Source organism: Periplaneta americana, chromosome 12 (genome assembly GCF_040183065.1).
Source record: "Periplaneta americana isolate PAMFEO1 chromosome 12, P.americana_PAMFEO1_priV1, whole genome shotgun sequence".
In the NCBI taxonomy this organism is placed as follows: Eukaryota; Metazoa; Arthropoda; class Insecta; order Blattodea; family Blattidae; genus Periplaneta; species Periplaneta americana.
In genome coordinates this window covers 111556830-111576931 of record NC_091128.1, presented here as the reverse complement: position 1 = coordinate 111576931, position 20102 = coordinate 111556830, and the positions used below count along the sequence as shown (strand labels likewise).

The 20102-nt window shown below is 33.3% G+C and overlaps 1 protein-coding gene across 2 annotated transcripts in view; it reads right to left on the bottom strand.

Annotated features, from left to right (window-relative positions):
• Positions 1 to 5033: 5033 nt before the first annotated feature.
• The window catches only part of Eogt (EGF-domain O-GlcNAc transferase), a 31327-nt gene continuing 16258 nt past the window's right edge, over positions 5034 to 20102 (bottom strand). For both annotated transcript variants that reach the window (XM_069841972.1, XM_069841971.1), the window contains exons 8-10: positions 18917 to 19050; positions 17920 to 18022; positions 5034 to 16076 (exon numbers count right to left, since the gene is read on the bottom strand). In XM_069841972.1, coding sequence (XP_069698073.1) covers positions 15924 to 16076; positions 17920 to 18022; positions 18917 to 19050 — 390 coding nt within the window. In that variant the 3' untranslated portion in view covers positions 5034 to 15923. The remainder of the gene's footprint in view (positions 16077 to 17919; positions 18023 to 18916; positions 19051 to 20102) is intronic.

Here is a 20102-nt window from a genome sequence, read left to right as displayed (position 1 = left end):
TTAATCATTTCCCCTTCCAGATACAATATTATCGTACCGTCAAATGGGGTGAAATTGGATGGATTTAGCATACTTTTTAACTTCATGGTGTACTGAAATTTTGATTTAGTAATATGGTGTATCGTGGGGGAAATATTTTAGGTATGTAGTTTTCAAAGAAATTCATATTTATAGTAATCAGATAATTTAAAAAAAAAAAAAAACAAATGTAAAGTGTCCAGTGTCATCCCATGTTGCGGGGTGATTTTGTATACTCATACTTTTTCAATGCCGTCTGAAATAGCTCCTTCATGAGGTGAAATCGGACAGTAAAATGACTTTTAAAAACATTATCATCATTAAACTTTCAGTTAAAGATTTTTTTTTTAAATACTCAATATTATCCTTACATTTCTTACATGTTATTGCAATATTAATACAATTATTAAGACATTAACAGAAATCGTTATTACAATGTATGAAAGAAAATCTATGTTTTCTAGTATTTTCAACTTGTTTTACAAAATATTTTCTTGGAAAATAAAAACCTTCCCTTTTCTTCCTGCGGTTTTTTTAAAAGGATTTTGGCAATGTTTTCTTTTGGAAAACTCTATCTTCATCATCAACAGCAGTAAAAACAAATAGACTAGATTGACTATTGCAGTACGACCGCAGGAATTTCAGTTCTACATCCTTCACTCCTACATCTGTCACTTTCTTCTTACATGTAACTCCAAGCAGTGTCTTGTATTTACGTGGCATCGTCCGATATCACCCCACACTGATACAGTCACAGAAGTTATCGCTCTTACAACAGACAAGTGACTGCATAGAAAACCAATAACTATCGCACAACACGACAATAGGTTAAAGAAAGATGTGATATTTTTCAATGTAATTTTACGTCAACAATGTACACGACAAAGAAGCAACTAAATTACCTAGTTAAAATCCGACAGAAGTAACAATTTTAATTATTAACGCTATCTGGCCACCAGACATTAACTACTGACGTACAAATATTTTAATTTAATCGGCAAGCTCTCTTGTTAGACCATACAAAAATTTGGGTAAAAAATATATTATACAGTTTTTATATTTGCTTAAATAAAATCATATAAAAATGTCCGAAGTCACCCCAGAGTCTGATTTCACCCCATACGATGGTATACTACAACATAAAAGTACCGTAACCTAAGAAATATGAATTCTTCTCTTACAACCAAATTTCCAGTACAATTGTGATCTTCTCCAATACAAGAGAACATTGAATCATACGATTTTATAGGTATACGTAACCTTAATCAGCACTTTTATAGAAAAAAAAAAAAAAGTAAAATAACTTATTTTTCGACATAAAGCACAAATAAGGATATGCATTAGCAATGGAAACCATTATGAAGTGTATAATATATATTATTCTATATAAATTTTTACATAAAAATACATACGTAAATAAAACTTTAAAAACACATCCCTGGAATGTCTTAATAATACCACAAATCCATCACATCTTGAGTGCCGCTGTTTATTTACATAAATGAAGTCGTTATGTTAAAATTGAAACAGTTCACAAACAAACATAGAAAACATTTTCTCAACAATTCATTTCATTATACTAATTGACAGCAGTATCATTACATAAAACTTGAGAACCTGTAAATATTTGTAACACTAATTCACATTGTCTGAATACATATCTGTTCATAACTTTGTTCAAGTAAGAGAGAAACAATCCAAAAAATAAGGCACATCTAAAATAAAATCTTAGTTGATGAACACACACAACATGAAACTTGCTTTATATTTATTTCTCTATGTAATCCCGAAACATGTTCAATAATTTGTCTCAGAGTGACAAATTTCAAAACCCTTCTGTGTGAAAATTCGTTTTCGAACAGGTTAAGTCAATTTCTATGGTTCATGTTCGCTTTTTTATTACGGGAAGGTATCTTGTAACATTTCACAAGACTTTCGCCACATTTTCACGTCTTTTACTTCTAATTATATGAAATATCAAGAGAAAGTGTTGCGATGTGTAAAAATATGTTTAGAAATCTTCATTGAAATACAAGTTTTCAATGTCCCTGACCTCAAAAAAAGTGGTTTTCGGCATGCTGAGTCTGTCTTTCCATGTATATCCATTTCTTCGAACTATTAAATGGATTTTTTCATATTCAGTGTCTATGAGTTAATTTAATTTGGGACTGATGCATATGAAACAATAATTTTTATTAAAAAATTAACGTTACAAGATGATGCTTTAGTCAAAATTGGCTTAAACGATTTATTCATGATTTTGTTTCTTATATAATCAAGTGATACATGAAATGTTTTCTAAAATGTTTTTGTCGGAGAAATTAATTTACCTTATGCACCTTACCGAAAACATATCCACACAAAGAAATTAGGGTTTATGAGCACTTCAAAAATAATACAGTACTTATATATACTTTAGTCGTTATGAAAATGAAGCATAACAAAGCCTATCATGTCGAAAATTATCTACAGAATTATACCTGCTATTTAAAACATCTTGAAACAAAACTCTTAAGACTTAAAAGGTATCTAAATGAATTACTTTTTTAAAATCAATGTAATCATACCATAACAGAAACAAAACGAAGTAAACAGACAGCATTTTTCTGTAAAATCTTTACTTTTCTGTAGATGAAGTCATAAAATAATTTCTTCCTACGAATCATTTAAGAAGGCAGAATCACTGGGGTCACTCTATCTTAGAAAAAATATCTGTCACTAAAAAACCTTGTTATACGTGAGCAAATGTCTACAAAAGAATACAGTTTTACAACTTCCCCTTTAAAGTTGTAATTTCACAATACTGCTTGAACAAAATTTTTCTATTACTTTTGAATAGTAATTCTTGTAAATAGTAAATCATATATACTATAGAGCGTATTCCGAATCTCAGCGCTGAGCAATTTGATGGCATCACGGTGTTCCGAATTTCAACGATGACATCACTGATGTTCCACCGGTGTCGCACACCGGTTCCATCAGCTTGCAGAGGTGGTGACGATCTCCATCAGCCACCATCAGTGAATCTGATTGGTTCTTGTATAGGGCGGGCATTAGCAGATGAATGACATCGTGTAATGTTGTGTCATTGCAATGTGTTCTGCTTTGGTTCTGCTGTATTATTTGTAATGTGCACAATGTAAAAACAATATGTTAATGGCTTATGAGCGAACATGTCAATGGACTAGTTATTACTACTGGTTCAAAAAATAAATTGTTTATGCGCTCTTTTCTTTGAACGAGATGACAGTATGGAAATTTTGCAAAATCTTGCTAGCGTAGCACAGACAACTTGTACAGTCGCCATGATAGCCATCGAACCTTCCAGCAGTTTTGTTCCAATTTCGCTGCAGTGTGACGTCATTGTTTTCCACCGGTCCGGTGAGATTCGGAATATGCTGATAGTGATTACAAAATATGAACAGTAATTTCATGTAAATTTGTGCAATACTAACTACATTTACATGAAGTTCGAGACAAAAGAAGATGATAGACAACATTAAGACACATGGATCATATGCAGAGATTAAGAAGGCGGAAAATAGGAAAGGCTGGAGAATGCTGGGTTTGCAGTGAAAGATCTGCCCTTGGGCAGAAACTATGTATGTATGAATGAATGAATGAATGAATGAATGAATGAATGAATGAATGAATGAATGAATGAATACTTAAACTGTACAATTTATAAATGAAGTCCAGATATCTTATTTTTTGGATTATGAAACAAGGTGTTTTGTATGCAATCCAGAAAGCAAAAGCTTATATTCTTATTTGGGTGCACAATAAATTATTTCATTTGTGTGTTTTTGAATGATAACAGTTAAAAAAAATAAAGTTGAACTCTGTTATAGTGTCATTGAAGGAATTAAAGAAATTATGTCACAATAAATGAGTGTCGCTATAAAAAGAAATAAATACAGTTGGTAGTAAAATTCAATATTCCGTATTCTGTACACCGCTATTATTTAATTTATCATTTTATATAGACCTATAGCATCACAACTTATCAAATTTTTAAAATATTTTACACTGTTTTGTTTATTATTATTTTGAAAAAAAAAATACTGTACTGAATTGTACAAAATAGTGAACTCTATAGTAAATTCTATACTGTAAAGTAATTAAGATACACTACTCACAATTACGAACTAGGTTGAAGAAATCTGTTATTTTTTTTTTGCTTCAGTTGTACAAAATACATCTGTAATTTTCTTCTGCTTCAATTTTACATAATACCCATTCTCAATTCTTGTTTAACTAAACCCAAATCATGGCACACATCAGCTTTCTTTCTACAATTCTCAATTTTTTATATTTTATAACATTAATTTTGTCTTCCACAGTTACACCTTTTCTTTTGCACCTTGCTACATTATCCTTTACGTAACACCTGTTTGCATTTGAAAACAATGTCTGAAGCTTTACAGTATGATAAACAACTTGACCTGCTAATGTTTTTAAAGGGTTGTTACCATGACAAGAAGGGTTTGATCTACTCCAAACTACACTTTCTTTTCTTAGAATTCCAATTCTTGGCCCGTAAAATGTTTTTGTTACAGTAACTGAAAAGGTATTTGTCATTAATGACATCATTGTTCTACCTTTGAATTCCCCTCAATGACATTCTCGGTTCAATGTGCAAAGAACATGAATTCTTAGAGAATTTACACTGTTGCTAAATGTTGCTATAAATGAGTTGCTTATTAAAAATTTGTCGTTATAGAATAAAAAAATTACATTTGTTTAATACAGATAAAACCCGTACTTCATGATTGTCACTGTAGCTGCGTCGCACTATACCTGTTTTTTTTTAAAGATGGGACATGAACAGGTGTGTTGCAATCGGAAAAAACAACTGAATGTCACATAGCGTGGTAGGCCTGTTGCCATGGTAACAATAGTTGAGTTGCCAAACTTACAGTTCTCACATGGCAAGTGCTTAATAGCTCTCTTGGCGACATTTACTGTGCACACAATGTTGGCATTGATAGGTTTCGTCTTTTATTCTCTGTCGATTTTTGTATTGTTTTTTTTTTTTTTACCTTTGCGTCAATTGTCAATGTTTTAACATCAGACATCTAACATCAATTGCTAGCTTCCATCAGCTGACAGCATGGAAGTCCATATTGGCAACATAGCACTATAGCTCCAAGCTAGGCCGCTTAACTGTCATGTCCCATCTTTAAAAAAAACAGGTATAACCATGGTTGCTATAATCAAGTTCAACTGCATAATCAGAAATACCATTGCCGATAAGATAAAAAGAACTGAATTGTCACAAAATGTGTAAAATGCACGTGCCATCATAAAACAGTTCTTCCTTCTCCAAGCAACAATGAGTTGCATTATCATTAATATGCAAAATTTGACACACTGAGGAAGCATTCTGATATTTTTTTCAATAAATGACTTCTCTACTGCATTCATAAATTGAATTACTGCACAAACTCCCAATTAGATACATTTTCAGTCAATGGCATTCTGAAAAGTAATTTACATAACCTCAAAACACACAAGTGTAACTAAGACCTATTGAATAACATATGCTTGCTATGCCCTGAGATTTGAGCAATGAATTGATTATGCATGCATGTGCAGTACAGTTGTAAGTACCTTTTGAAACTACTCTCATAATATGTTATCAATAATGATTCACCACTGCATAAAATAAAACAAACTTACAGAAATCTCAATCATTAACATTATCAAGCAGAAAAATTTCAATTAATACAACTTCACTTTGAAATTACAAAGGCCTGGTTCTTCCTTACAGATTAAAAATCCTCTAATGCTATGCTATATTTTTATCATAGAAGTTGACAAAATTCGTATCTAGAACAAAAGAACTGACGAGTTGAACTGAAGACTGACATTTCAGAAGCAACAAGGCAGTTAAAATATCGTACTGTATTTATTTGATTATAACCCGGACTACAATTTTGATAACACCTAATAAACAAAACAAAAAGAAACAAGTTTGCTGGTGAATGTAATATGCACCCATGCCAAATATACATAGAAGACCTATTGTGGGAGTGAAAATATATTTAAAAAAATAATATTATTTTTGTCTACACATCACAGTTTGTCCCTCTTGAATCTTCATGTCCAAGTTAGTCAATAAAGAAGTGGTTTTAATTCAGTAACACCATAGTAATTTCTATCTTTTAAGGTATTATTCACGTTACAGTTCTAACATCGTACACTAATACCAGTTCCCCTCCTTCCCCTCTCCTTCCCCTTCTACTACGAATCACGCAACTTGACCCTGCTTGCTTGCATACTCCCCTGTTACATGGAAGCTGATCACTGAAAGCTAATACGACAATCTTTGCCATTTTAATTTATTTTTCACTAATGGCTGCACCATATATTTTCAAGGAAAAAAAAAAAAAAAAAAAAAAGCAACTCCTATGCAATGAAACATGTTAGTTGTTTAGAATAAAAGTGTTAAAAATAGCATTTTATTTTGTAAGCCGAGATATTTGCAAAACGAGGCCAAAGGCCAAATGGAGCAATCATAAAAACAAAATAAAATCATTTTTAACAGACGTGTGTACACCATTTTTCAGTCTATGCTAGTCTATACAGACAATTCCCCCTCATTGTAATAGTGAAACTTGGTAACATTAAAACTAAGTAGGGGTATAACTCAGTGTTAGACCATGGGATTGCAGATTGAGGTGTCGCTGATTCAAAACAAAGTGTCTCCTATTTTTTTTATAATTACATTTAATTCTTAATTGTTTCAAATATATAGTAATTCCCACATACCTGAGGGGGATACATTCCAAACTTATCATGGATACACAAAACCATGGATAATAGTAAACCCTATAAATATCCCATTGATAGATTGCTACAGCAGCACTTGTCAGGACAGTGAAAAGTGTTGTTGTTTTCTAATGCCAGGCGTTTGATAATAGTCATTTGACCTCTTGCATTCCAGTATTTTTCAGAGATATTGTTATGGTCAGCCTCTGAAGCACAAATTTAGAACAGTGAAAAGTAAATAGTGGGGTAATGCCACTAAGGCCAGTGTGGGTGATTGATATTACCAATCTATGAATACAGAATGTGACTAAATTCTAGAGTTTCTATAAAATTCTTCAGGCTAAGACATTACGAGATAAAATACGTAAAAAATGTTGCGAAGGTTAACCATGGATAACTGAAACTGCGGATACAGATTCTGCAGATAAGGGGGATTACTGTAGTTATCAATAAATTAGTTGTTGAGGCAATTTACTTAATTTGTATATTTTTTTTACCAAAAACAGTCATTTTTAAAAGTATGGCTGCTATTGTTTAAATGACTTTATTGATTGCTGTCATGTGACATCTGGTGGAAAACAATATTTGACAATCAGCACAAAGAGTTGAAAGTGTTATAAATACTTTTCGTACACTACTATATGGTAGTCAATTTTTAACACGATTGCCTAGCATTAAAGATTTACTGTTAGGAGTGGCTGTCTAAAAATAACTATACAATAATATCAAAATCTAAGAATATTCTTACCTTAAAAGGAACACAAAAATTTTAAACTCAAAAGAACATTTAATATCTTCTGATCACAATAATTCAATGTAGGTAAACTTTGCTTGGTATATGAATGTGTGTCTATAAACTGGGTGCACAGATTATAGAGAAATGGCAATGTGGTGACCTCACTTTGGCTGAGATGTTTGCAGACTGGTTATATAGACAGATTGCTATCGGTGATATCACAGTCTACTATATACAGTCACGAAGCTTGAGTTTTGAGGGTGCTAGAAACAATAGACTGTGACGGTACTATTTTGCATTGCCTGTAATGAGGCGATATTAGCGATCCTAGTGGTGAGCAACTATCTAATGTTTGCATATTTACTACGTATTGAGCTTCGCGACTGTATATACTAGACTGTGGTGATATGCAGCACAGTATCAGTAATTCAACACACCACAAACTATTAATTTTTTTATCATCATCATCATCATTATCATCATCGTTGATGTCTTTGTCGTCAGTGGCACATCAGCCCTCTTTGGGACATACCCTTCTTCTGAAGTTAACAGACTTCCCTTTAATATTTATGTGAAGTATTATTAAACGTAAGCAGTTAAAGCATATCGCAATTTATGTTACATAAATTAAGAAAAATGCTGAAATTGTGTACATAAATTAAGAAAAATGTTGAAACTGTCTGCCTTCTTGTTGCAAACATATTTTGTTGTATCTCTTTAAAAAGTGATGCATCACCTGCTGCAACTCCTGTTGAGAAATGAAGGTTTTCTCTTTTCTTAATATGATGAGTAAATGATCTTTCAACTGCTTATGTTTAGTAATATTTTATATTAACAATTTGTAGGTTGTCGAAATATGCACAACTTATACTGTGTATCACTAATGGCAAGCTCTGTCTACATAACCAGAGTCTGTAAGTGGCTCAGACGACAGCTGGGTCACCATTTTGCGGTTTCTCCACAATCTATTGTTTTGTATTAAATCTGTTTAAAAAAGCTACATGAATATCTACTATTGTTAACCGTTTTTATTTTTAATTCATGTACTCTTGAGACTTTTGGTGATGATGATTCTTACTTAAAATATATTTAACAATAAAAATAATAATTATCTAATTATATTATGCTATCAGATCCTGATAACTATATCTACATATTAAATCACACAGTAATATCATACAAAGACCAATACCTACTATCAATGTAGAAAATATATATTATATCATCTATATAATTACATTCAAATAAATATACTATAAATTAAATATGTCACTGGTAAATATTCGACTAATGAATTCAACTACTCGCCTCTTAATTTTCACAGATAACTACATTATTATAAAAAATCCGAAGTAGATTTGCAGTTTGACTTCAAGCTTAAAAAAGTTTAGTCTACTAATGAAGTGGATAAAACAATCATTGCATAGTAAAGATAGGCTATAAAAGGTGAAACAGGTATAAGAACATAAATTTTAACACAACAGAAAGAATTATCTTACTTCGCAATTAAGTAACCTACTTGTATCTCAGAGAATAAACAGGTTATTGTACAGTTTATATTGTAAGCATGTTCAAGTCTCAACACAAATCACAACATTAACACCTGAAGTTGTAGGAATACCTTTCTTATTGTAACAGCAAGTAAATCTATAGAGTGGAACGTGATCAATTTGTAAAAAAAAAAAGCTCAATAGCAAAAGCAAGAAACGCAATTTCTAATATTTGCCAGAAGTTGCTCTAGAAATGATGAATTTCATATTGAGAATTCAAGAAACAAGCTGAAAAGTTACAGAAATATTTCTAATACTGGAAAGGGGTTAACCAATTACGAAAAAAGGAAAATAATCAATCTCCAAAACTGGTATATAAACACCAACACAATGACAAGGAAATGTGATGACAGAACAGATCAGTGGCCTAATTTGATGCTCATTTATTGCACTAAGTGCACTATGCCTCTCACCAGAAAGTCACTGGAAGATATCCATTTGAAGCATGTGCAAATGACTTCACTGTGAGTGGGTCTTTTTTCTTAGTTATTTAACGACGCTGTATCAACTACTGGGTTATTTAACGTCGATGAAATTGGTGATAGTGAGATGGTATTTGGAAAAAACCTTAATCAGGTAATCAGCCCAAGCAGAAATCGAACCAATGCTCGAGCACAAAATCACTCTTAAAGCTACTAGCACCAACTACACAATTTAAACTGGATAATTGACAGTGTGAGAATCAGAAGAGATCCGGAGATTCCACACATTATTTCTGAGATTCTGACTGAGGATCTTAGCATCAAATGTGTGACAACAAAATTCATGATAGTATCCCTACTCATTCTTTACGTCATGTGCAGAGTTTTTAGCAAAACAAACAGTTAACGAGAATGCAATGAGGCCTTAGGTAATCCTGAAAGAGAACTTAACAAATTGTAGGTAGAAGGGATGCCGGGGTAAGTGTATGAGGCCCAAAGAGGAATACTTTCAAAAGAACTAAGGTTACTTTTTTAACTATTAAATGGATGAACACTTTCTAGATAGATCTCATATAAACAGTCTAGCTCAGGGCTGGCAATTGGCTTCCCGTATGAGCGTTTTACCCGTATGGGCAAATGAAATCATGTTTGTTCCCTCACAGGCAGGACTCCTCTCTAAGACAGAGGTGAAGGGGAAAGTAGGCAGTTTGTTTCGTATAGATCAGAGGTGAAGTATGTATTACGTATCTCCATGGATGTCGCAAAGTGGAAACCTGGAACTGAGTTTAACAATGACTGGAAATTATTATTTTTTTTTTAAATAATCGAAGTAGGGAGATGGACAGTGTCTTATTTGTAAAGCATGTCGGGTGCAGAAAATACAATTTAAAGCGGCATTATGATGTGCTCCATGTTGAAAAATATAGAGACATTATTAGTGATGAAAGGATGAATTTACTCATGGTACTAAGTGAGGACGTAAGGCTAAGTGGTATTATTCCAATTTATATTTAATGTGTTTAACAATCTAAAGTTCGATCCTGAAGCATAATATCGAGAATGAAAAGAATGAAGCCAAGATTAAGAGCAAGTGTGACGGATTGCACTTCGTAGGTTAAGAGCTGTAGAGAGGCTTGCTGTTATGTTAATTATTTTCACTATAATGTGCTTGTTTGCTAAGTATGCTTGTTGTTTATAAAATTTTGGATTTACAAACTGTGATAATGTTGTTTTCTTTGACAAGAAATTTAATGTAAAAGCTGTGATTTATTTACTATAATTTTTTTATTATTATTATTATTACTATTCAAGCATAGTAAAGAGTATTATAATATGAGTAGAATAAATATGTTTATTTACTGTTCATTTAGTTTGTTTCTCTAGTTACTGCTTATTTTATTAGTCATAATTTATTTGCAGTCATACAAGCAGTGGTACTACTGATAAGAAATAAGCAGGACCTTTTGTAGCACTGCCGCTAATGTACTGCACAACTGTGTAGCACTGCTGCTAATGTACTGCACAACTGTGTAGCACTGCCGCTAATGTACTGCACAACTGTGTAGCCCTAGTGCACGTCACCATACAATACTACAGATACCTCAGCTACTCAGTCAGCTGTGTTCTCGTATGGGCATGCTCCAGTTATGTATTGCCAAAGCAGGGAATACTCCTTGCCAGCCCTGATCTCGCTGGTTAACTGAAATGTTTTCATAGAATCAGGAGTAAATTTCCAGAAAATTATTTGAGATTAAATGTTAATGTTATATCGCAACTGCAGAGTGTTATATCAGCATCACCGGATGTGCCGGAATTTTGTCCCGCAGGAGTTCTTTTACATGCCAGTAAATCTACTGACACGAGCCTGTCGCATTTAAGCACACTTAAATGCCATTGACCTGACCCAGGATCGAACCCATAACCTTGGGCAGAGAAGGCCAGCGCTATACCAAGCGCCAACCAGGTCGACATTTGAGATTAAATAGTACACAAAGTGATTTTGGGCAGGTTAACACTATCGAGATAATGCAATTTGTTTTGAAAGGAAGGTTGTTTACAGTATAAACTGTACAGAATTAACAAAGTTCAGGCATGTAACATGGTGGCATGTTCAGGTGAGAACTGAACATAATGCTTTCTTATATTAAGCAGTCTGCTCAGTTTTCATGTGTCCATTTCCAATACATAGTTATATGCAATTATTCGACATGGCATATTTTTATACATAAATTTCGTTGTTTCAATTTTCTTCATTATTACTGTAGTTAGTTCACAGTCTTATAACAGCTAATCTTCAGGCTTCAAGCAGAACATATGAACTACAATTAATAAAACAGAAGATGATGGAAGATTCTAATGAAATCTGTTACATATATACATTTTTATCACTTTATGTAAGGATCCGGTTTTTTTTAACAAAGTTGTATTTGTAACTCTGCATCAGTAATGTGATGAAAGGGAAGCTTTAAAAAATACATCTAGGAGAGAGCATATTTTAGACTTCTAGTACATATACATTGTGCACAATCATAAAACTTCACTGGTGACATAAGCATTAGTATACATACAGAGATCTGTTTATAACATCAGAGCAGTTACAGCATCCATCAACGAAATGCATTATTATTGGCACTTGCTCTCGTAACAGTTGAGTCAACCTTTCAGGAAGTAAGCACAACGTGACTATCCAGTTATTCTAACGCAATGGCTTGTTGGTACAGTATTGGTCAGAGAATTATTTTAGTGGAAACTTATTTACAGATAAAATTTCTGTAAAAACACTCATATTCTAGCAAATTACTCAAATTAACGCTCAATTTTATGCTACGAGATATAGTGAGAAACAGCCATTGTGGGGGTTTGTGTTTTCTCATCTCTTGTGCATTTTTCATTCACAATTTCATATTTATTTTTGACAACAATAATTATTAATACAAATATTGCTGCTATTATTCCAAAATCTCGTAAATTCAATGACTGCTGAAATCTCGATTTCAGGCTGAATGATTGCAAAATATCGATCCTCAATAGTTCATGAATACTTATAAAAGAATCCACAATACATTTTTCGCAAATTACAAAATACAAAACCACGTACATTGGAATGATAGCATACCTGTTAATCAAAACCTCAGACAGTTAATGATTGCATGTACGAGTTTTTGGGGTTTTATTCTGCAGTTAACTCAAAATCTGGTAAATAGTCAATGAGAGGTTTTGGTAATTATATTTTGTGGAAGCACCTACTTACGCTCTATTAATATTTTTGGAGTTACAAGGTTTTGAAAGAACAGTGCCAATATTATTTTTAACTACTGTAATGACTCAATGACACTTTTTTCTTTTATTCTGAAATGTTATGTAATATACCGATTTTACCAATGATGCATCTTGAAATAAACCAAAGAAATTACCAACAATTACTGATGAAACAGTGGCATGATGTTAATCACTGTCAATGTGCTAACATCAACCAACATCTGCTGACCAGAAGTTTCAGTTCTGATACTGTAAATTAGGACGAATATTCTGCCTCCAGACTAGTCGGCCTGGGTTCGATTCCCGGTGAAGTCAGAAATTTTCTTGTAAAATTTCTACCTTGGGACTAGGAGAGGTGGCGGTGTACAACTTCTAATCACTAAACTGTGCACCAATATACCTGGGTTAAATCCCAAATATCTCCGCAGTGCATATGAAGGGAAGGCATATGTCACTGTTGATAGTGATTCGTCCGTTGGATGGGGACGTTAAGCCTGGCGGCCCCCTTGGTGTTATTCGACAGGAGTAGGCTACATGCCGGCACCAGGTTTCCCCTTCTCCCTTCCTCACTTTCATCATCCTCACCCATTCCCTATACTACACTTACACAAACCTTAACATACACTCACCCTAGTACACGACATAAATCTTCGCAGATACACATCATGCATAACGTGGCCTGCCAAGGTGGTGTGCAATTTAAAAAAATGAGTCACAGTCCTGCCATCTATCTGCAAAATGCGGAACCGAATCACTCAAAGTGAAGTGGGTAGGCATTAGACACACACACACCTTCATAATCTGTCTTGATAATATAGAATGGTTTTTAGTACAGGTGCTTAATAAACTCGCCAGCATTTTTTTTTTAATTTTAGGATAAAAATTGGGGTGCGTATTATATTTGATGACATGTTATATTCGAGTAAATATGGCATTTGCGACTAAACTTATGAATTTATTTTTTAACACATTTTACAGACTTATTATATTATAAACAATTTTCCACTAGAAAAATTCTCTGTACCAAGCCATTGTCTTAGAATGACACACAATACCATCTGAATATGAGTTGTTTCACTGTAAAGATGAATCAGCCTGCTTATGCATGAAGAGATGCCGTAAGTGTCAATTACTTGCTGCGACAATATGCGATGTAATTGCTCTTAAATTATAAATGGCTCTCTCTGTACTTGTAAGCATTGTAACAAAAACGAATTCATATTTCAAGACGTTTACTATTTTTCAAAATACCAGTTAAGCAGACAACTGTGCGTTATGTAATAAATAAAAGTCATGGCACAAGACAGGCATTTCTTTCAGCAACTATATTCACGCACTTGTATGCAAGAAAGACAATAAATAGTAGTAAATTCTCTATATAATACTAAATATGTATAATGCTTGGTTGAGCTGCCTTGTTTATTGCTTAAATTCATTTTCCATTTATGTCACTACTTGATACTCACTTTAGATAACTCGTAACAGAATGCTTTGGCATTTATTTCAATAAATTAATTTAAAATCTTGTGGATATTGTAAGTCACTGACTATCATACGTTGTCATTTCTTACTGTACCAAGAATACAAATATTCTGATATAAAAACTGAAGGTACCTACCTAAATTATGAGATATGCAATGAAATGGACTGGAATACCGTATCACTTACCTTATTTACAATTACAGTGGAACTTTGATTATCGTCATCTTTCACTATCATTGTTTCTATTAATTAATTAGTTAATTAATATGTGCAACATCTGGCAATAAGATCACATATCACCATCCTTCACAGGTCTTTCATGGCTTTGACTCAAAGAATGTAGAACTTTACACTCTTTGGCTTTACTCTTTCGATTTACTGCACATCTCAACACCAAATTACCTATTGTCTCATTTCTCTTATCTATACTCTAACCACTAATTAAATATCAGATCACTTATTTGTGGCACGCTAAGTATACCTCTTCGTAGAACATCTTGTTATTCATCACCTTTCACAGTCTCCACCTTGCAACAATGGAATTCCTTGTCACAAAGTATTAGGGGCTGTAAGACAATAAACATTTTTAAAAATAACTTAAAGGATAACCTTCTTAGCAATTCACTCTAATTATACTGACTTAAAGGTCACTGACAACTTCTTTCTTTAGACATGCATCCTGATAGTGCCGTATTTTCACAATCGTTTCATAATAATCTCTTCCTATTATCTAACATTATTTGAAATATATAAACATTCTATGTTATTTTAGTTTAATTCTGCTACACAATTTGTATTTCATTGTTTAATTAATAGTTCATAGTATTTTACTGTTTAATTCATAAATAACTCTTGTAACTTTTATCGAAATCGAATTGTTTTATTCTTTGTAGCTTGTAAGTTCATTCATATGCATGCATACTTTTTGCTGGTTGAGTGGAAGAGAAGGCCTTACGGCCTTAACTTTGCCAGGTAAAATAGATTATTATTATTATTATTATTATTATTATTATTATTATCATTATTATTACAATGAGGTGAAGCATACATTAAAAGTATGTAGAGATGTCCAGTCAGGCAATTGTGATCTATGTAGAGTTTGAAAGCTGCTAATGCATGTACCCTTTGCGAATCTGGTATTAATTCTTTGTTGTCCAGGAGGATTTTCCTTTCTTTTTTCCTTGTTCACATGTTGTGTAGTAATGGTGTATTTTATTTTGTATAGGGGTAACACTGTTCACTCACATAATATTATACAGTATTATGTTGAACAACCCATCAGCAGTACATCCCAGAATAAAGAACACAGCATTAAATTATCACAGTTTCGATAACGAAGTAAATGACGATAACCAAAACTCCACTGTATTCCAAATAAATTAAACAAAACAATGAAGTAAATACTGGAAACAAGACTATCTTTACAAACAACATAAGAGAAAATTAAATATCTTGATTCACCTAGATATCAGGTACCTATACTAGTAGAATTATTGTGTTTTATATAGATGTAAAGCATTAAAATGAAGTCATAAATGAAATAATTATGATTTAGTACACGTTTAAAAAAATAGTTACCTCTATGAGACTTCTAAGAAAAGTAGCTGTCAGAATTTAACTTGCACCACCAAGAAATGGCTGGTGTTAAATAAGAGAGACTGGTTCAGACTGTGCTACGCACTGTTACAACTCATCACGTTGTGTTGAGAGGAAATCTTGAAAAGTTTTGTGATGTTTCACATGTTTGGCTCCTACTGCAACAAGTTTCAGGAACTCTTCGACATCAAAGGCGTAGTTAGTGAACTTAGCATGAGCACCACCTTCAGGATGGTGACCCTGAAAAAGTAGATACGTAAGTAACAATGACAAATGATTAGATGGGCCCACTGGTATATACAGTAAAATCCCTTTTTAACAAATCTCTTAGGCCTAATTATTTTTCCCTTAAATGCAGGTTTAAACTTAATGTAAGCAAGGAAAGGCTGAGATTAGACATTATAACACCACTGACCATTTAATTACATTATATTTATATGTTATTTTAATGTACCGAAGTACATATAGTGTTTCCCTGCAGATATTCTGTGTCATCGTACGATGAAAAAGTACTGGAATGGAGAAAAAATTCTCTCCGGCATCGGGATTTGAACCCGGGTTTTCAGCTCTACGTGCTGATGCTTTATCCACTAGGCCACTCCGGATTCTCATACATATGATATGTGTAAATCACTTCGTGATTTAAGACGGTGCTTATTCCGTCGGATCCCGGCCAATCAGTCACTCATAACGAATGCACCTCCACACATATGTGAACATTAGTCCTACGTTCATAGACATCTATGATGCAGTGCAGAGGGTGGCCATTAGAGGGAACCCAAGAGGTGGAACGACACCAGGATGGGAATCCAGTGTGGCTTAGTGGATAAAGCATCAGCATGTAGAGCTGAAAACCTGGGTTCAAATCCCAGTGCCGGAGAGAATTTTTCTCCGTTCCACTACTCTTTCATCGTACATTATATTTATACAGGATGATTCAGACCACCAGTAACAGTAATTTATTTCGGAAACTAGTACATTAAAATTTTCGAGACAAAAATATTCACAACTAAAACACATGTGAACTTTCACTTGAGCTTGATTTCATCAATCAAATGTAATAGGGAGTAGGGTCACTTTAAAATTTCAAATGGGAGTCGGGGTCAAATAGGGTATCACTGATAGAGCTCTTCAAAACAACAACTTTCATACGAAACGTTGTTATTAATTCCTACTCTTTCAATGAGAAAACGTACGAAAAGGTAATGGATGATTCGGCTCACACGTAAGTCATTTATTTCAGAAACTAGAGCATTAAAATTTTCCGAGACAAAAATATTTACAACTAAAACACATGTGAACTTTCACTTGAGCTTGATTTCATCAATCAGCCCTAATAGGAAGTATGGTCGGTGGCGTATCACTTTCAAATTTCATATGGGAGTAGAGTCATATAGAATACCATTTGATAGAGCTCTTCAAAAGAAACAACTTTCATAGGAAACGTTTTTATTAATTCGTACTTTTTCAATGAGAAAACGTACGAGAAGGCTTAGAACCTCATTATAAACCATACACGCCTTTTACCAACCACCTAAAAATATTCAAAGTATTTATCGTACAAATATAAGCTAACTGTATGAAAATTTTATTTGCAATTTCAAGTCTATGGTAATAAATGATTTTATACTTCACATAACGTTATGAATTTCACTGAATAATTTTTTACTTTCTTTATTTAATTAATCTGACAGGATTAAGGCTATAGGGTATTCTATTTCATCCTACCAAATAGCACAGATAAATACAAAAAACACAATACTGACAAAAATATTACAAATTAAATTAAAGCCCTATAGAGAATTGATACGGTCAAAGAATACTATACAGCACTTATTAAGCTAACACAAGAAAAAAAAAAAGATAGTTAAAATAACAGTAATAGCAATGATGATTGTGACTGTGATGATGATGATACTAATAATAATAACAATAATAATAATAATAATAATAATAATAATAATAATAATAATAATAATAATAATAAATACATTACATACTAAGGATCAAATTGACAACAGCATAGTTATGATGGCCAGGTACAAGATATTTCAGAGTTATGTTTCATGTTCTGTATTCTTACCTCATCTTGTTGGAAAAGTTTACTTTTATCTTGCCAAGTGATGTACTTTACCCCTCTCAGTCTTGCTAGGTCCAAATAGCAACTCTCATCTTCACAGTTGTATCTAAAATATCATATATACATCAGAATCATTTTAAAAACTAGACATTAAGTTCTTCTCAATTTATTGTGCTTCAAACAATTTAGTAGAACCTGGATAATCCAAATGGGAATGGGGATAATTTGGATTGTCAGTTCGTTAGAATTACCGAATATGAAATTACTCTACCTAAAAATATCAAACAAACAGTTAAAGCATAAAGAATAGTAAAGCAAAATTAATAGTAATGTTGTATTTCACTAATCACTACAATCAACTCTACATACGTACCTCCAGTACAAGAAAGTTTAATGAAAAAAACTCTCGTTTCCCGTGTTTTTCGGTAATGTATGTACATTTTGAAGTACATTCAGATTATCAGACGTTTGGATTATTGAGCTTCAGAGCATCGATTATCTGAATACCGACCAACCAAAACATCAGTTAACCGAAAGTGTTCCAGTCGGCAAATTCAAATTTGTGCTCACGCCATGTAGAAGTTTTGCTAGCGCTATTTGCGAGATTTAGCAGCAAAAAAACGAGTCTCACCTCTGAAGCAAAAAAAAAATAAATAAATAAATACATAAAATAAAAAAAAATTGACTTCTTTTACTAAACTGTAGACTACTTTAATGACCATTTTGAACTTGTCAAACTAGGCTAGTCAGTTCTCTGTGTTATTTGTAAGACGCGTGATACAAAATATATACTGTATGTACAGTTTTGTGTTTAATATCAGTGTTTCTTTGTTTCATACTGCTCCTACGACACCAGTACAACTTGTTTTCGTAAATGATCGGTTATCCGAACACCCCCTGTCCCCAATTGTTTCGGATAATTGATGCTCTACTGTATGTATATCTCTACAAATATCACAAGCACTGGAATTTCGAATTTCTTATTATTGAAAACACTTACAATTCGAATACTACAGCCCAATCTGGCAGGAACATCAAATGAGAAAGACCAGCGCCATGAATTCCAATGAAAATATCTGTATTATAAGTGGACTCTAGCTGTTTCTTGAAGTCCATTTCCCTGTTGTAGATCACCTGATATAAAAATAAGACATCATTAACTATAGTCCCGTCGCTCTTATTTCCGGCAGCCAATCACGTTGCAGGTCGGCTACATTTAAACGTGTGCATCTTGTCATTCGCTACTGATGATGTAGCTCAATTTCAGAACACACACACTCTTTGACTCCACATTACACTACACAAACACACCCCCATAGGAAACACAAACAAAAGGCGTCAAGACCAGCAACAACCAGTTCTGAAGATGGCCGATAACAGGCTAAACATGTTAACAAGGTAATGTAAATTTAACACGAGAAAGACACATAATACATTTTCCGTTTTAATTTTTGTTACAAATATTCTAACAAGGGAACTGTTGTAAATGAGCTCATTCGAAATCTCCCCTCACACTGTGAACACAATCTCCGCAGGAAATGGACAAATATAAAACATTACCTGCCCATTGAGTGCAAAGGCGTGAAATCTTATTCACAATGTTCCATAGAGAACAATGACGCATACTTGGATAAAGTAGCTGAGTTGCCATACTTTGTAGGATTACCAGGCATACAGAGAGAGGCAGCAAAAAGTTATGGCACTATGCAGGGGACGTGTTTGTTGAGCGCACATTATTACGTAGTGTTGCATTACTACATTTGTTATTGAACATTGTGTGTGTTATTTGTGACTCCAATCGTCAACTAAACACTCTGTACAATTCCCGCTGTCCGCGCACTCCATCCCCACCACTCGGGAATTTAAGGCCTACCGTAACGAAACTAAATGTAACCTTGTCAAAATCCAAGGCCAAAACAAGACTCTAACCCAGAATGTCTGTATGATAAGCCACTTGGTCACTGCAGCGGTTTAACTTCTAAATGATGTCAAATGTTTAAATTTTGCAACATGATAAAGAAACTGAATTGTTCCAAACATGTAAAAAAATTATGAGAAAGTATTGGTCACCAACGTGATACTCACTTTTCTAGGTCTTTAATTGTTTTCACAATTTATTATTTTTACTCCTTCAATTTTAATTATTTCACTCTTTAAATTATATACATGGTGGAAGTGATATAACT